The following is a 19,119-nucleotide window of genomic DNA, read 5'->3' on the forward strand; positions in this document are numbered from 1 at the left end:
CCGATCGGGCTGTGCCTGCTTCTAGCCTCCCATGGAGGCTATAGAAGCATGGCAAAAGTAAAAAAAAAAAGTTTTTAAAAATGTGAAAAAAATAAAAAAAACATAAAAGTTTAAATCACCCCCCTTTCGCCCCAATCAAAATAAATCAATAAAAAAAAAAAAACCTACACATATTTGGTATCGCCGTGTTCAGAATCGCCCGATCTATCAATTAAAAAAAAGCATTAACCTGATCGCTAAATGGCGTAATGAGAAAAAAATTCGAAACGCCAGATTTACGTTTTTTTGGTCGCCACGACATTGCATTAAAATGCAATAACGGGCGATCAAAAGAACGTATCTACACCAAAATGCTATCATTAAAAACGCCAGCTCGGCACGCAAAAAATAAGCCCTCACCTGACCCCAGATCACGAAAAATGGAGACGCTACGAGTATCGGAAAATGGCGCAATTTTGTTTTGTTTTGTTTTTTGCAAAGTTTGGAATTTTTTTTCACCACTTAGGTGAAAAATAACCTAGTCATGTTAGGTGTCTATGAACTCGTAGTGACCTGGAGAATCATAATGGCAGGTCAGTTTTAGCATTTAGTGAACCTAGCAAAATAGGCAAGCAAAAAACAAGTGTGGGATTGCACTTTTTTTGCAATTTCACTGCACTTGGAATTTTTTTCCCATTTTCTAGTACACGACATGCTAAAACCAATGATGTCGTTCAAAAGTACAACTCATCCCGCAAAAAATAAGCCCTCACATGGCCAAATTGACGGAAAAATAAAAAAGTTATGGCTCTGGGAAGGAGGGGAGCGAAAAACGAAAACGGAAAAACGGAAAAAGCTCCGGGGGTGAAGGGGTTAAAGGGTGTAGTTTTTAGAATCATGTAACTTTTGAGTATTTTCTACCATATAGGCCCCTCAAAGTCACTTCTAATGTGAGGTGGTCCCTAAAAAATGATTTTGTTAATTTAGTTGTAAAAAGAATGAAATGGTTGGTCAACTTTTAACCCTTATAATTTCAGAACAAAAAAATATGTTTCAAACATTGTGCTGATGTAAAGTAGACATGTGGGAAATGTTATTTATTAACTATTTTGTGTGACATGACTAATTTAAGGGCATAAAAATTACATTTTTCAAAATGTTTGCCAAATTTCAGCTTTTTTCACACACAAACGTAAGTCATAACAAAGAAATTTTACCGCTATGACAAAGTATAATAAGGCACGAAAAACACAATCTCAAAATCAGTGGGATCCGTTGAAGCGTTCTAGAGTTATGACCTCATAAAGTGACAGTGGTCAGAATAGTAAAAATTGACGTGGTCAGGAAGGTGAAAACAGGCTTTAGGATGAAGGGGTTAAGTAGAGGTCCCATACTGATCCTAGATTTGTGGAATATCTCAGCTTTCTGCCATCACTTTCTGAGATAATGTATACCCAGTAATAATACTACTTATTCATTCTTTACATATATCACCAATAAATTTAATCTGAGACATGTTTTTTTGTCCATGCTGACAACTTATTATGGTTTTCCTGTAATGTATTCTAAAGTAATAATGTGCAGGTGATTTACTTTATGGTGTTCACATCCCATATTTGTGTCCTCCATCCACTTTAAAAATGCAGTGATTTTCGGATTTGGCTCTTTTGTTTTATCTCTGGCAAACTGAACGATCCTTAGCTTTCTCCACACGTCATGTAAATGGGCTCCGAGAACACTTTCGTATTGCTGCATTGCTTTACACAAATATTCTAGAAAGAAACAGAATTGTAATGTAAGCAGTCCTCCAAAGAGGTGGGAGGATTACAATACAGTAAATGGCAGTATATCATGAAGAGGCCTATGGCGCCTGCTGTGAATGTTTAATCAGCACCTTGTCGGAGGGGTGACTAAAAAATTAGAAACAGGCCTGAGACTGAGTGTAACTATCACAGGACCATCGTACTAGAGATTTAGAAGAGCTGCGTGTTCGTTCTCAGGATCCATCCTTCATGTAAATACAGAACACCAAAACATAAGCACGTCTGAATAGAAGCCCATGCTACCACGGAAAGCCTGAAAGAGGGCAGACATGGTGGGCTAGCGTGGTCTACATTCTCTAAACACACCGCACATGATGTATGGAGCCGTGTGTTTTACAGGACAAAGCGGTGGTATTACCTTCAACTGATCTCATAAAAATGGCAGCGCTTGTAATGTAAAAAAAATATGCAAATGTATCGCCCCTTTTATGCTTTTTTCAGTGTAACTTTACAAACCTAAGGGAATAATACCACTAGATGGTGCATTTTTCTAACATACATTTCTACAAGCAGCAAGTCAAAAGCTACTATGTCAGTAAACATTTAGGAAACGGTCTCTACAGCTTTCATTCAACAGCCAAATCCCTGAAATAAATATTAAAGGAAAAAAAGGGGATAAGGCAGCATAAAATTAAAAAGTGCAAGGTGTGAGCCACGGAGCTTGGACCACTGGACTGTAAAAGGCACACAGTGAAGTGAAAAAAACTATGTATATTCCAAGCCTGGGTACACAAAGCTTCCGCTCATGCAATGACTTGTTAGCCGCATGTATACATGGTCTTAGAATAAATACAATTCTTCACTTCTTTGAAATGAGAGTGATGTGATTCTTCCTTCTTTGTTGGCATGTAAGTATGTATATATACAATGCCTTAAAGTGTTCATACCACGTTAAATTTTACACATATTTTCATGTTAGACCCACAAACTTAAAAGTATTTTTATTGAGATTTTATGTGATATACTAACACAAAGTAGCAAGTACTTGAGAAGTGTAAAAGAACTTCTGACTAACCGGAACTCCAAGGTAACAGTCACAAATTTTCTTTCATTCAGTATTTTATTATTGCATCAACTAATTTGAGTAAAACTAAAGTTTTTGTAATGAAAGTTATATTATTAACCTTACTGTCATATTATGGGATAAAACAAGTTCTATAATTAAAATAATTTATGCTGAGCACCATCTTGTGTTTCCCTCCTTGCTGATGTTGCTGATGCTCCTTCTTTTTCATGTTTGTCACACTTAAATGTTTCAGATCACCAGACAAATGCAAATACTATACAAAGATAACACAAGTAAACACAAAATGCAGTTTTTAAATGAAGGTCTTTATTAATAAAGGAAAAATAAATCCAAACCTACAGGGCCCTGTGTGAAAAAAGTGATCGACCCCTAAACCTAATGAGTGGTTTGGTCACCCTTAGCAGCAGCAACAACAGCAATCAAGTGGATGCGATAACTGGAAATGGATGTTTTACAACGCTCTGGAGGAATTTTGCCCACTCATCTTGGCAGAATTGTTGCAATTCAGCCACATTGGAGGGTTTTTGAGCATGAGCCACCTTTTTAAGGCTACGTTCACATTAGCGTTAAGCTAATGTTTGCGTCGGCGACGCAGCGGCGACGCATGCGTCATGCGCCCCTATACTTAACATGGGGGACGCATGCGTTTTTTTTGTTGCGTTGTGCGACACATGCGTCTTTTTTGCCGCAAGCGTCGGACCAAGAAAACGCAACAAGTTGCATTTTTCTTGCGTCCGATTTTTGGCAAAAACCGACGCATGCGTCGCAAAACACAGCGTTTTTGCGTGCGTTTTGACGCGTTTTTGCGTGCGTTGTGCGTTGCGTCGCCGACGCAGCGGCGCACAACGCTAGTGTGAACGTAGCCTAAGATCATGCCACAGCATCTCAATTGGATTAAGGTCAGGACTTTGACTAGGCTGCTCCAAACTTTTAATTTTATTTTTCTTAAGCCATTCGGAGGTGGACTTGCTGGTGTGTTTTGGATCATTGTCCTGTTGCAAAACCCAAGTGAGCCTCAGCTTGAGCTCACAAACAGATGGCTGGACATTTTCCTTCAGGATTTTTTGATAGACAGCAGAATTCATGGTTCCATTTACCAGAGCAAGTCTTCCAGGTCCTGAAGCAGGAAACCTGCCCCAGACCATCACACCACCACCATATTTTACTGTTGGTATGATGTTCCTTTTCTGAAATGCTGCGTTACTTCTACGCCAGATGTAATGGGACATACACCTTCCAAAAAGGTCAACTTCTGTCTTGTCAGTCCACAGAGTATTCTCCCAAAAGTCTTGGGGATCATGAACATGTGTTCTGGCAAACTATAGACGAGCCTTTATCTTCTTATTGCTCAGCAGTGGTTTTAATCTTGGAACTCTGTCATTCAGGCCATTTTTGCCCAGTCTTTTCTTATGATGGAGTCATGAACACGGACCTTAAGTAAGGCAAGTGAGGTCTGCAGTTCTTTGGATGTTGCTGTGGGGTCTTTTCTGACCTGTTAGATGAGTTGTCACTGTGCTCTTGGGGTAATTTGTGTCGGCCAGCCACTCCTGGGAAGGTTCTCCACTGTTCCATGTTTCTGCCATTTGTGGATAATGACTCTCTCTGTGGTTCGCTGGAGTCCCGAAGCCTTAGAAATGGCTTTCTAACATTTTCCAGGCTGATAGATCTCAATTACCTTGTTTATCATTTGTTCCAGAATTTCTTTGGATCGTGGCATGATGTCTAGCTTTTTAGGACCTTTTATTCGACTTCACTTTGTCAGGCAAGTCCTATTTAAGTTATTTCTTGATTGAGAACAGGTGTGGCAGTAATCAGGCCTGCGTGTAGATAAGGAATTTGAACTCCGCTTCCCAAAGATGTGATAAAGTGGGGGCAATCATTTTTTCACAAGGCCCTGTAGGTTTGGATTTCTTTTCCTTGATAATAAAGGCCTTCATTTAAAGACTGCATTTTGTGTTTACTTGTGTTATCATTGTCTAATATTCAAATTTGTTTGGTGAACTGAAACATTTAAATGTGACAAACATATACGTGTGTGTGTGTGTGTGTATATATATATATATATATATATATATATATATATATATATATATATATATATATATACACACACACTGCTCAAAAAATAAAGGGAACACTAAAATCCCACATCCTAGATATCACTGAATTAAATATTCCAGTTGTATATCTTTATTCATTACATAGTGGAATGTGTAGAGAACAATAAAACCTAAAAATGATCAACGTAAATCACAACTAATATCCCACGGAGGACTGGCGTTGGAATGATGCTCAAAATCAAAGTGGAAAATTAAGTTACAGGCTGATCCAGCTTCACTGGAAAAGCCTCCAGACAAGGAAATGATGTTAAGCAGTGTGTGTGGCCTCCATGTGCCTGTATGATCTCCCTACAATATCTGGGCATGCTCCTGATGAGGCGGCAGATGGTCTCCTGAGGGATCTTCTTCCAGACCTGGACTAATGCATCTGCCAACTCCTGGACAGTCTGTGGTGCAACGTGACGTTGGTGGATGGTGCGAGACATGATGTCCCAGATGTGTTCAATCGGATTCAGGTCTGGGGAACGGGCGGGCCAGTCCATAGCTTCAATGCCTTCATCTTGCAGGAACTGCTGACACACTCCAGCCACATGAGGCTTGGCATTGTCCTGCATTAGGAGGAACCCAGGACCAACCACACCAGCATATGGTCTCACAAGGGGTCCTGCACGGTGTTGGGCTGTGAGCACAACCCCCATCTGTGGATGTCGGGCACACAGACCATCCTCATGGAGTCGGTTTCTAACCGTTTGTGCAGACACATGCACATTTGTGGCCTGCTGGAGGTTATTTTGCAGGGCTCTGGCAGTGCTCGCCTGTCTCCTGGTAGCACCTCCAGCCTCTGGACACTACGCTGACAGACACAGCAAACCTTCTTGCCACAGCTCGCATTGATGTGCCATCCTGGATAAGCTGCACTACCTGAGCCACTTGTGTGGGTTGTAGAGTCCGTCTCATGCTACCAAGAGTGTGAAAGCACAACCAACATTCAAAAGTGACCAAAACATCAGCCAGAAAGCATTGGCACTGAGATGTGGTCTGTGGTCCCCACCTGCGAACCACTCCTTTATTGAGTGTATCTTTATAATTGCCAATAATTTCCATCTGTTGTCTATTCCATTTGCACAACAGCATGTGAAATTGATTGTCAGTGTTGCTTCCTAAGTGGACCGTTTGATTTCACAGAAGTTTAATTTACTTGGAGTTATATTCTATTGTTTAAGTGTTCCCTTTATTTTTTTGAGCAGTGTATATACAATATATATGGGATCAATAAGCATGTTAATATTATGCAAAAGTTGAAAACTGAAACAATATTTTCAAAATATCTTGACATTAACCCCTTACTAACATATGACTTACTGACTTTAATGCGAGCTCGCAAACAGAGACCTCATCTTTCCCAGTGGATGATAACTGAATTATTCAGCCTCCAAGAGCTGATCTCTGCCCGCAACTGTTATCCTGTTAAATGCTGCTATCAATCTGTGACAACAGCTTTAAATGTACTTTGGCAGGTGGGCAAGTCATTCTATGCACCCATTAGTGCGCCCATGACATGATCGCAGAGCATCGAAGCAGGTCTGCTGTTGATCTCCGTGCCTGTCATGACGGTAGTGCTAGACTATAATTGACCTACCCTAGGTCTTCAGAGAACGCTCAAGTGTGTTAGACAAGAGCTAAATGGGTACTGACGAGGGCCTAGAGCTATCTATTTCAGTATTAGATAAATGGGGGTTAGCTTACACCCTATTAGTGTAAATTGAGGATAAACTCCTTTGCATAGTTATATCAGCAGATACATAATTGCATGTATTGGTAGAAAGTGCGCAAAGCCTAGAAGCTCTAGGTGACAAGCAACAGTACTGTATATGGCAGCTCCACTGACATACATACACAGGTTTTCAGGACCAGGTAAAAAATGAGAAGTAGTTGCATTTAACAACTTGAAAGAAGACAAGAACTCAAGTATTCAAGATATTCTTGATTTTAGGGGAGATGTTTTTGTTTTACTGTAGTTGAATAGCTCATTCTATTTGAATAATAATATACTTATATCTCAGAGACCTAGAGCAGCATCCAAAGAACACATCAATACGAGGTCTCTTAGTGTCACCAGAATATGCAGAAGAGCAGCATTCTCGAATATAATCAGGTCTTTATCATTTTTATTTCCTAAAAAAAAAATATAAATGTTATTTACAACAGGTTTTTAGAGAACTGAAGAAGATGAGCTGTGCCTTCAATCTGCCTCCTTTGTATTATTAGTCCTGTATAGTTTAGTCATATTTACCTACTGTACATACCCGCTTTAGAACTTGACTCTTACTTATGTTATGCTTTTAAGAATGCGTTCTGGTCCTGACATGTGTTCTGTATCTTCTGTACATCTTTACCCCTGCTGTACAGGAGCAATATTTTTCCTTATCATACTTTGGGGGTAATTCATTAAAACTGGTGTTACGTATGTCAGCCTAAGTGCTCACTCTCACTGGCGAGTAGCCAGCATATAACTCAGAAGAGTGCTATCCGATGTGCATCGCTCCAATGTTATACTATGGAGCGGTGCCGACTACTGTTATTGGAAGTCTATCAATGCCTTTATTACATCTTATAGAAAGCATACCTGATTTGCAGCAATCGTTGATTATTTTTTCTTGTTTCCGTAGCAAAAAGCGAGTATGGTCAAAGGGGACCGATCTGAAGCTCCACTCCATGCATGCCAACACTTCAAGGTGCACAAGTGTGCTTAGTACCAGTTTAGCATCAGCTTGGAAGACCTGGTAAGCGTGACACTGGCTAGCTGTTGACAGAAGAAAACACATCAGTACACAATAAACGGACAACAATTTACATATACTCACACAAGGATCCCCAGCTAAAAGCCTAATTATAGGCCTGTCAATTACAGACCTCTCATTACGCTGTGGAATGAAGCAATATAATACTTATGAAAGTGCAGATTATATACATTTAGTATATCTTAAAGGGTTTTTCCAGTTTCAGTAAAGCCCCCTACGGTAGTTTATTTTAACCCCTTCATGACCGGAGGTATTTTTTGTTTCTTGCGTTTAATCGTTTTTTTGCTCCCCTTCTTCCCAGAGCCATAACTTTTTATTTTTTGGTCAAAATGGCCATGTGAGGGCATGTTTTTTGTGGGACGAGTAGTACTTTTTAACGACACCATTGTTTTTTTGTTTTTTTTTAATGTGTTTAAAAATAAAAAAAATATAAAAGTTCAAATCACCCCCCTTTCGCCCCATTCAAAATAAAACAGTAAAAAAAAAATACACATATTTGGTGTCGCAGTGTTCAGAATCGCCCGATCTATCAATATAAAAAAGAATTAACCCGATCGCTAAATGACGTAACGAGAAAAAACTTAAAAACAAAAAATCGTATCTGCACCAAAATGGTATCAATTAGAATGACAGATCAGCGCTAAAAAAATAAGCCCTCACCCGACCCGAGATCATGAAAAATGGAGACACTATAGGTTTTTTTTTAACCAAAGTTTGGATTTTTTTTTTCACCAGCTTAATAAAAAAGAAGCTAGCCATGTTTGGTGTCTATGAACGCGTAATGACCTGGAGAATCATAATGGCAGGGCAGTTTTAGCATTTAGTGAACATGGTATAAAAAAACAATTGTGGAATTGCGCTTTTTTTGCAGTTTCATAGCACTTGGAATTGTATTCCCATTTTCCAGTACACAATATGTTAAAACCAATGGAATGGAAGAAGTGGCATCAAGGTTATTGTTCCATGGTTCTGATTCCTCCAGGCCAAAAAGAGATTGGGTAGCTCTTAGGACCTCTGGAGGGTCGGTTCGGTCTGCAGAGGTGCGTGACCTTATTTACGCCCTTTGATGGGGGTCTTTGTGGTTTAGGAGGCATATTGGATTCAAGGGATTTTGCTGCTATAGGGTTTCCAGTAGCGTTTGTTGAGGATAGACAGATTTCTGTCAAAGGGGGTTTATCTGATGATGGGTTAAATTCCAGAGTTGCTTTTTCAATGATACATAGGGTTGTTGGACCAGTAATATTTGCAGAGTAAAAGGTATCAAGGCTCCAAGATTGCCTTGAGAAAGGTCTAGGGGCGCACTAGAAGTGTGTGTCAGTGGAACAATTCGCATAGAGGAGTGCCTTGGAGTAAATGGTTCCCCACTTTGAGAATTGTCAGGTCCAAGGAAGAAATTGCCTAAAGTCCCAGAATTAGTTACTGAGGTCTGCAGGGATCCAGTTTTTTCCCGGACGTCTTTTTCCCCATTCATTCAGGAATAGGGATAGTGCATGGCCCCTCTTATTTTTGTTGCCAGGTAGTAGAACTAGTGTCCTACATGTCCATTTTCTCTTGCTTACAGGCATTCCTGTGCTTTAGGGACTGTATAGTAGAGTAGGGTATAGTGAAGACCATTAAAATGTCACAGTTTGTGTAGATATAATCACTTATACTTGGAAATAAAGATGTGGTTACACAAATGGGACACTTGATGTCAGCAGAGAGCTAGAGAAGAGCACTTTATAATAAGGAAAAGGTATTGCCTTTTTAACAATATAACTTAAGTAATATATTATAAGATGGTCAGAAAGTCTGAATACAAAAAAGTCCCACTGAAATGGCACCTCAGCATCTACAGTGTTCTCCTTAGTGGCCAGGGGAGTCTTTGGGGCGCCACTCTTCAGAATAGCACTCACAAGAGTTTTTATGTTTTTTTCCAGTAAAGGGTTATCTTGTTTTATTATGTGAAGAGCAGGAGACTGCCAGACAGTAAGTTAAGCTGGAGGGGGCTATGTCAGGTGAGGGGTCTCCCTTTCAGGTAGATGAGTCACATAGTATCACAGTCCAAAAAATACAGTATATTGAAAATCCAATTTAATTGCAGTCATTTCCACTTTTCTGGAGGGCAGAAGAATATGGTTTCTGGAGTATTCCTAACCTAACCCCTTCCTGAATTAGGATGTGAATTAACAACCTGGGCAGGGGGATCCGTATGTGTGGTGGGGGCTCAGGAACTAAGCTCCCCCATGTGATAGATGCCGACTATATTATATAACAGAGTACATACGGTAAAGATTCAACACTGCAGCATTGCTTTATACTGTATACCCTACCTGAAGGAGTAACATGCAGGGTCTGATATTTGGCAAACTCCTCAGGCATGGTTTGGGAAGTGACATTGTAAAACAGAACATTTTCCTTGTTGGAGGATCTGTTATTTTCTACATCACTTGCTTTAAAAGAAAATAGAAAAGGTAAGAAACAAATGATACAGTTATGATGTAGAGACAGAGACCCTAATTCCAGTGATTTATCACTTACTAGGCTGAGTGCTGTAATTTTGATAAAATCACAGTTTTTTCAGCAGGAGATTATCACTAGAGTACTAGTAAACCTGCTGCCATGTACCTCTCCACATTCATGAGTGCTGTATAACCCTACCCCACCACTGATTGGCAGCTTCCTGCCTATTCACAGTGTACAGACAAGACTACCAATCCGTGGTGAGGGCGGGGTTATACAGAGCTCAGCAATTAGAGAACTGCAAATTATGATTTTATTAAAAGTACTACAAGCAGCCCAGTAAGTGACACATCGCTGGAATCAGGGGCTCTGCCTCTAAATTATGCTGCTCTCAGATGGGTGAAAAAATTGTAATTCCATTTAAATCACATATATAGCTAAATCTCAGTCCCAGTGAAAAGATCCATCCACAGCCATGACAATGTATTTTCACAGAATTACAGCTAGCAGAGTTATTTCCCCTAATGTCTGTTATTTTATTCATATGTGTGTATTTTACAAGGTCAATAGGCTTCAGGGCTGGTGGCATAGATATCAAAGTGGAAAGGTAAGATCAGGATAGAAGACTGAAACTGAGGGCTTTTATAATCTACACCAGACGTGGGCAAAGTGCCACACATGGGCCACATATGGCCCTCTGTCTGTGGTTGTGCGGCCTGTGGACCTGGACAGTGGCACCCTGCACCATACGCTAGTCATAACAATTCATTACTCTATTCTGATAATGTGAATAATGCTAGCTTCAAAAATTATAATTTTATAGCTTGTTATTAAAGCTGTCCCCCTTGCTAAATATCAAAAGAGAAAGATAAAAAAATGATAACGTAGAACTAGCAATTATCCAGAGAAATATCCCAACGCCTTTCTTCTCCCTCATATTGACCTTCTTGAATCATCAGGGGGTAGCAGTGTATAATGTTCTAGATGCTAATCTAAATCTTAAACCTGCTAAATAGATGTTACTCTACAGATAAGCGAATCTTTGAAAGTTATCTTCTCTGTGAATTACTGTGTTTCACGCTTAGCCTTGAACAGTACCAGTAACACAAAATATAGCATTGTTTATGATACCCATTTGCAACCATTAAAATGTCTCCTAATGTCGCTAGTGGTTGGCAGAAAAGATTCTTTTGACAGCTATTGATTCACTAAGAGGGATCATACGATACCTCTTATGACTTTATAGAACAAGTACAGTGGGGAAAAAAAGTATTTAGTCAGCCACCAATTGTGCAAGTTCTCCCACTGATGAGAGAGGCCTGTAATTGATATCATAGGTAGACCACAACTATGAGAGTCAAAATGAGAAAACTAATCCAGAAAGTCACCTTGTCTGATTTGGCAAGATTTATTTAGCAAATTTTGGTGGAAAATCACTATTTGGTCACCTAAAAACATGCAAGATTTCTGGCTCTCAGACCTGTAACTTCTTCTTTAAGAGGCTCCTCTGTCCTCCACTCATTACCTATAGTAATGGCGCCTGTTTGAACTTGTTATCAGTATAAAAGACACCTGTCCACAATCTCAAACAGTCACACTCCAAACTCCATTATAGTGAAGACCAAAGAGCTGTCGAAGGACACCAGAAACAAGATTGTAGCCCTGCTCGAGGCTGGGAAGACAATCTGCAATAGGCAAGCAGCTTGGTGTGATGAAATCAACTGTGGGAGCAATAATAAGAAAATGGAAGAGACATACAAGACCACTGATAATCTCCGTCGATCAGGTGCTCCAAGCAAGATCTCACCCCGTGGGGTCAAAATGATCACAAGAACGGTGAGCAAAAATCTCAGAACCACATGGGAGGACCTAATGAAAGACCTGCGTAGAGCTGGGAACACCATAACAAAGGCTACCATCAGTAACACACTACGCCGCCAGGGACTCAGATCCTGCAGTGCCAGATGTGTGCCCCTGCTTAAGCCAGTACATGTCCGGGCCCATCTGAAGTTTGCTAGAAAGCATTTGGATTACCCAGAAGAGTATTTGGTTTCATCAGACCATATGATGTTCTCCCAAGTAGAACTGTTTGGTAGAAACAAAACTCATTGTGTTTGGAGGAGACAGAATGCTTAGTTGCATCCAAAGAACACCATACCTACTGTGAAGCATGGGGGTGGCAACATCATGCTTTGGGGCTATTTCTCTGCAAAGGGACCAGGACAACTGATCCGTGTACATGAAAGAATTAATGGGGCCATGTATCATGGGATTTTGAGTGTAAACCTCCTTCCATCAGCAAGGGCATTGAAGATGAAACGTGGATGGATCTTTCAGCATGATAATGATCCCAAGCACACTGCCAGGGCAACGAAGGAGTGGCTTTGTAAGAAGCATGTGAAGGTCCTGGAGTGGCCTAGCCAGTCTCCAGATCTCATAGAAAACCTTTGGAGGGAGTTGAAAGTCCGTGTTGCCCAGCGACAGGCCCAAAACATCACTGCTCTAAAGGAGATCTGCATGGAGGAATGGGCCAACATATTACCAACAGTGTGTGCCAACCTTGTGAAGACTTACAGAAAACGTTTGACAACTGTCATTGCCAACAAAGGATATTTAACAAAATATTGTGATGAACTTTTGTTAATGACCAAATACTTACTTTCCACCATAATTTGCTAAATATATCTTGCCAAATCAGACAAGGTGATTTTCCGGATTTGTTTTCTCATTTTGACTCTCATAGTTGTGGTCTACCTATGATGTCAATTACAGGCCTCTCTCATCTTTGTAATTGGGAGAACTTGCACAACTGGTGGCTGACTAAACACTTTTTCCCCGCTGTATTTGCTCTTTTTCTCAGCCCCTTTTTCTAAATTTAAGGGTTACTTAAAGTAAGTACGGTGCTCACTAATATACCCCTAATAGAGCATCATAGTTTTAGCATTATCCTAATAGGTATGTCGCAATAGCACATCTTCTGGGGGGCAAAGGGTATGGTTGCCTTGGGCCCCTCAATTAGAGGAGCCCACCTCTAGTGACCGCCACTATTAACTGTATTGGTGTTTCGTACGTCATGCCAATACAGTTAAACTCTATGATAGAGCAGGGAGACATTCTCCATTCACTCTACTTTAGGACTGCAGCCTACAGAACGCAAGGGTGACGCACCGGACAAGTCCCAGGCAAGAGTGGAATGACTGATCTCTGCCATGTAATGGGTATCCTGGCATAATAACATTCCAACATAGGTCCGCCTGCATCCTGTGACTGTCTTCCGGTGATCTTGCCAGGATTCAGGTTTAGGTGAGTGTCACGGGGTTACCGCAACGGAGCGGAGCTAGAAGACCACAGCGTCTGGTCGCTCCTACTACTGTATGCTGAGAAGAAGCACTTCCCAAGTGTATTAAACATGTTTATTTCTTCCAGCAAAACAGGGGATAATCGGCCATATTGGAAAACTTCCGAGCTCTGCCATGCACCCAAACAGTGGTTTACCCCCACATATGGGGTATCAGCGTACCCAGGACAAATTGCACAACAATTTTTGGGGTACAATTTCTTCTAGTACCTTTGGGAAAATAAAAAATTGGGGGCGAAAAGTTTTTTGTGAAAAAATATTATTTTTTATTTTTGCTGCTCTACATTATAAGCTTCTGTGAAGCATTTTTTGGATCAAAGTGCTCACCACACATCTAGATAAGTTCCTTAGGGGGTCTACTTTCCAAAATAGTGTCACTTGTGGGGGGTTTCAATGTTTAGGCACATTAGTGGCTCTCCAACAGCAACATGGCGTCAGTGTGATAGTACCTATACACATAGCGGCAGATTCTGTCAGGTGCTCTTCAAATAACGCCTTTAACCCCTTAAACCCTGAGGGTGGTTTGCACGTTAATGTCCGGGCCAATTTTTACATTTCTGACCACTGTCCCTTTATGAGGTTATAACTCTGGAACGCTTCAACGGATCCTGGTGATTCTGACATTGTTTTCTTGAGACATATTGTACTTCATGTTAGTGGTAAAATTTCTTTGATATGACCTGCGTTTATTTATTTTTTTTAAATGGAAATTTGGCGAAAATTTTGAAAATTTCGCAATTTTCCAACTTTGAATTTTTATGCCCTTAAATCACAGAGATATTTCACACAAAATACTTAATAAGTAACATTTCCCACATGTCTACTTTACATCAGCACAATTTTGGAACCAAAATTTTTTTTTGTTAGGGAGTTATAAAAGTTGACCAGCAATTTCTCATTTTTACAACATCATTTTTTTTAGGGACCACATCACATTTGAAGTCATTTTGAGGGGTCTATATGATAGAAAATATGCAAGTGTGACACCATTCTAAAAACTGCACCCCTCAAGGTGCTCAAAACCACATTCAAGAAGTTTATTAACCCTTCAGGTGTTTCTTCACAGGAATTTTTGGAATGTTTAAATAAAAATTAACATTTAACTTTTTTTTCACAAAAAATTTACTTCAGCTCCAATTTGTTTTATTTTACCAAGGGTAACAGGAGAAAATGGACCCCAAAAGTTGTTGTACAAAAATTTGTCCTGAGTACCCCGATACCCCATATGTGGAGGTAAACCACTGTTTGGGCGCATGGCAGAGCTCGGAAGGGAAGGAGCGCCATTTGACTTTTCAATGCAAAATTGGCTGGAATTGAGATGGGATGCCATGTTGCGTTTGGAGAGCCCCTGATGTGCCTAAACATTGAAACCCCCCCACAAGTGACACCATTTTGGAAAATGGACCCCCTAAGGAACTTATCTAGATGTGTGGTGAGCACTTTGACCCATTAAGTGATTCACAGAAGTTTATAATGCAGAGCCGCAAAAATAAAAAATCCTATTTTTTCACAAAAATGATCTTTTTGCCCCCAATTTTTTATTTTCCCAAGGGTAAGAGAAGAAATTGGACCCCAAAAGTTGTTGTCCAATTTGTCCTCAGTACGCTGATACCCCATATGTGGGGGTAAACTACTGTTTGAGCGCATGGGAGAGCTCGGAAGGGAAGGAGCGCCATTTGACTTTTCAATGCAAAATTGACAGGAATTGAGATGGGACGCCATGTTGCGTTTGGAGAGCTACTGATGTGCCTAAACATTGAACCCCCCCACAAGTGACACCAATTTGGAAAGTAGACCCCCTAAATAACTTATCTAGATGTTTGGTGAGCACTTTGACCCATTAAGTGATTCACAGAAGTTTATAATGCAGAGCCGCAAAAATAAAAAATCATATTTTTTCACAAAAATTATCTTTTCGCCCCCGGTTTTTTATTTTCCCAAGGGTAAGAGAAGAAATTGGACCCCAAAAGTTGTTGTACAATTTGTCCTGAGTATGCTGATACCCCATATGTGAGGGTAAACCACTGTTTGGGCGCATGGGAGAGCTCAGAAGAGAAGGAGTGCCGTTTGACTTTCCAATGCAAAATTGACAGGAATTGAGATGGGACGCCGTGTTGCGTTTGGAGAGTCATTGATGTGCCTAAACATTGAAACCCCCCACAAGTGACACCATTTTGGAAAGTAGACCCCCTAAGGAACTCCTCTAGATGCGTTGGGAGAGCTTTGAACCCCCAAGTGTTTCACTACAGTTTATAACGCAGAGCCGTGAAAATAAAATAACTTTTTTTTTTCCACAAAAATTATTTTTTAGCCCCCAGTTTTGTATTTTTCCAAGGGTAACAGTTGAAATTGGACCCCAAAAGTTGTTGTCCAATTTGTCCTAAGTACGCTGATACCCCATATGTGGGAAGGGGACCACCGTTTGAGCGCATGGCAGAGCTCGGAAGGGAAGGAGCGTCATTTGGAATGCAGACTTAGATGGATTTGTCTGCAGGCGTCACATTGCCTTTGCAGAGCCCCTAATGTACCTAAACAGTAGAAACCCCCCACAAGTGACCCCATATTGGAAACTAGACCCCCAAAAAACTTCTCTAGATGTGTTGTGAGAACTTTGAACCCCCAAGTGTTTCACTACAGTTTATAACGCAGAGCCGTGAAAATAAAAAATCCTTTTTTTTCCACAAAAATTATTTTTTAGCCCCCAGTTTTGTATTTTCCCAAGGGTAACAGAAGAAATTGGACCCCAAAAGTTGTTGTCCAATGTGTCCTGAGTATGTTGATACCCCATATCTTGGGGTAAACCCCTGTTTGGGCGCACGGGAGAGCTCGGAATGGAAAGAACACTGTTTTTCTTTTTTCAACGCAGAATTGGCTGGAATGGAGATCGGACGCCATGTCGCGTTTGGAGAGCCCCTGATGTGCCTAAACAGTGGAAACTCCCCAATTATAACTGAAACCCTAATCCAAACACTTCCCTAACCCTAATCCCAACGGTAACCCTAACCACACCCCTAACCCTGATACACCCCTAACCCTAATCCCAACCCTATTCCCAACCGTAAATGTAATCCAAACCCTAACCCTAACTTTAGCCCCAACCCTAACCCTAACTTTAGCCCCAACCCTAACTGTAGCCTTAACCTTAGCCCCAACCCTAACCCTAGCCCTAACCCTAACCCTAGCCCTAACCCTAGCCCTAACCCTAGCCCTAACCCTAACCCAGCCCTAACCCTAGCCCTAACCCTAACGGGAAAATAGAAATAAATACATTTTTTTTATTTTTTTATTTTTTGCTAACTAAGGGGGTGATGAAGGGGGGTTTGATTTACTTTTATAGCGGGTTTTTTAGCGGATTTTTATGATTGCCAGCCGTCACACACTGAAAGACGCTTTTATATTGCAAAAAATATTTTTTGCGTTACCACATTTTGAGAGCTATAATTTTTCTATATTTTGGTCCACAGAGTCATGTGAGGTCTTGTTTTTTGCGGGACGAGTTGACGTTTTTATTGGTAACATTTTCGGGCACGTGACATTTTTTGATCGCTTTTTATTCCAATTTTTGTGAGGCAGAATGACCAAAAACCAGCTATTCATGAATTTCTTTTGGGGGAGGCTTTTATACCGTTCTGCGTTTGGTAAACTGGATAAAGCAGTTTTATTCTTCGGGTCAGTACGATTACAGTGATACCTCATTTATATTTTTTTTATGTTTAGGCGCTTTTATACGCTAAAAACTATTTTTTAGAAAAAATAATTATTTTTGCATCGCTTTATCCTGAGGACTATAACTTTTTTATTTTTTCTTTGATGATGCTGTATGGCAGCTCGTTTTTTGCGGGACAAGATGACGTTTTCAGCAGCACCATGGTTATTTATATCTGTCTTCTTGATCGCGTGTTATTCCACTTTTTGTTTGGCGGTATGATAATAAAGCGTTGTTTTTTGCCTTTTTTTTTTTTTTGCGGTGTTCACTGAAGGGGTTAACTAGTGGGACAGTTTTATAGGTCGGGTCGTTACGGATGCGGCGATACTAAATATGTGTACTTTTATTTATTTTTTTTTATTTAGATAAAGAAATGTATTTATAGGAACAATATATATATATTTTTTGGGGGGAGATTTTTTTTAATTTTTTTTACACATGTGAATATTTTTTTTTTTACACTATAACATTGCCCCATCTTTGCTGTGCACTGTGTCAGATCGGCGATCTGATGTGCACAGCTCCTCCAGGCTTCCCGGCGCCTGCTCTGAGCAGGCGCAGTGAAGCCACCTCCCTGCAGGACCCGGATGCCGTGGCCATCTTGGATCTGGGGATGCTGCAGGGAGGAGGAGGTAAGAGACCCTCGGAGCAACGCGATCACATCGCGTTGCTCCGGGGGTCTCAGGGAAGCACGCAGGGAGCCCCCTCCCTGCGCGATGCTTCCCTGTACCGCCGGTACACTGCGATCATGTTTGATCGCAGTGTGCCGGGGGTTAATGTGCCGGGGGTGGTCCGTGACTGCTCCTGGCACATAGTGCCGGATGTCAGCTGCGATAGTCAGCTGACACCCGGCCGCGATCGGCCGCGCTCCCCCCGTGAGTTCATTTTTTTCACATTAATGCACACTCTGCACCCCATCTTGACTGAAAAAACAGAAATGCAGAAATTTTTGCAAATTTATTAAAAAAGAAAAAACAAAATATCACATGGTCATAAGTAGAGATGAGCGAATTTGCTCAGGTTCCCTCTTATTCGGCTGTGCGACAGTCAAGACACATGCATTGAGAGCCTGTGCGTTAGGTTGCATTTATCATGACTGTCACACAGCCGCGACCCATGCAGCTGATCAGCCGGCACAATCCAGGAAGCCAGGTTCCCTCTGCAGCTTATCAGGCAAGTGCTATAGCTTGCCGAATAAGAGGGAACCTGAGCAAATTCGCTCATCTCTAGTCATAAGTATTGAGACCCTTTGCGCAGACACTCATATTTAAGTCACATGCTGTCCATTTCCTTGTGATCCTCCATGAGATGGTTCTACTCCTTCATTGGAGTCCAGCTGTGTTTAATTAAACTGATAGGGCTTGATTTGGAAAGGCACACACCGGTCTATAAAAGACCTCACAGATCACAGTGCATGTCAGACCAAATGAGAATCATGAGGTCAAAGGAACTGGCCAAGGAGCTCAGACAGAATTGTGGCAAGGCACACATCTGGCCAAGGTTACAAAAGAATTTCTGCAGTACTCAAGGTTCCTAAGTGCACAGTGGCCTCCATATTCCTTAAATGGAAGAAGTTTTGGACCACCAGAAGTCTTCCAAGACCTTGCCATCCAGTCAAACTGAGCAATCGTGGGAGAAGAGCCTTTGTGAGAGAGGCAAAGAAGAACCCCTAGATCACTGATCCAGAGATGCAGTAGGGAGATAGGAGAAAATTCCACAAAGTCAACTATCACTGCAGCCATCCACCAGTTGGGCCTTTATGGCAGAGAAGCCCAACGGAAGCCTCTCCTCAGTGCAAGACATATGAAAGCCCACATAGTTTGCTAAAAAAACACATGAAGGACTCCCAGACTATGAGAAATAAGATTCTCTGGTCTGATGAGACAAAGATAGAGCTTTTTGGTGATAATTCTAAGTGGTATG

General features: G+C 41.0%; 1 protein-coding gene across 5 annotated transcripts in view; it reads right to left on the reverse strand.

Annotated features, from left to right (window-relative positions):
• SHOC1 (shortage in chiasmata 1) overlaps nucleotides 1-19,119 on the reverse strand; it is a 549,593-nt gene that overhangs the window by 245,335 nt on the left and 285,139 nt on the right. For 4 of the 5 annotated variants that reach the window (XM_077251003.1, XM_077251012.1, XM_077251029.1 and 1 more), the window contains exons 14-17: nucleotides 10,003-10,122; nucleotides 7,516-7,692; nucleotides 6,957-7,064; nucleotides 1,573-1,751 (exon numbers count right to left, since the gene is read on the reverse strand). In XM_077251003.1, coding sequence (XP_077107118.1) covers nucleotides 1,573-1,751; nucleotides 6,957-7,064; nucleotides 7,516-7,692; nucleotides 10,003-10,122 — 584 coding nt within the window. The remainder of the gene's footprint in view (nucleotides 1-1,572; nucleotides 1,752-6,956; nucleotides 7,065-7,515; nucleotides 7,693-10,002; nucleotides 10,123-19,119) is intronic. The other variant, XM_077251020.1, reaches the window with a different exon arrangement.

This window comes from Ranitomeya variabilis, chromosome 1 (genome assembly GCF_051348905.1).
Source record: "Ranitomeya variabilis isolate aRanVar5 chromosome 1, aRanVar5.hap1, whole genome shotgun sequence".
NCBI lineage: Eukaryota > Metazoa > Chordata > Amphibia > Anura > Dendrobatidae > Ranitomeya > Ranitomeya variabilis.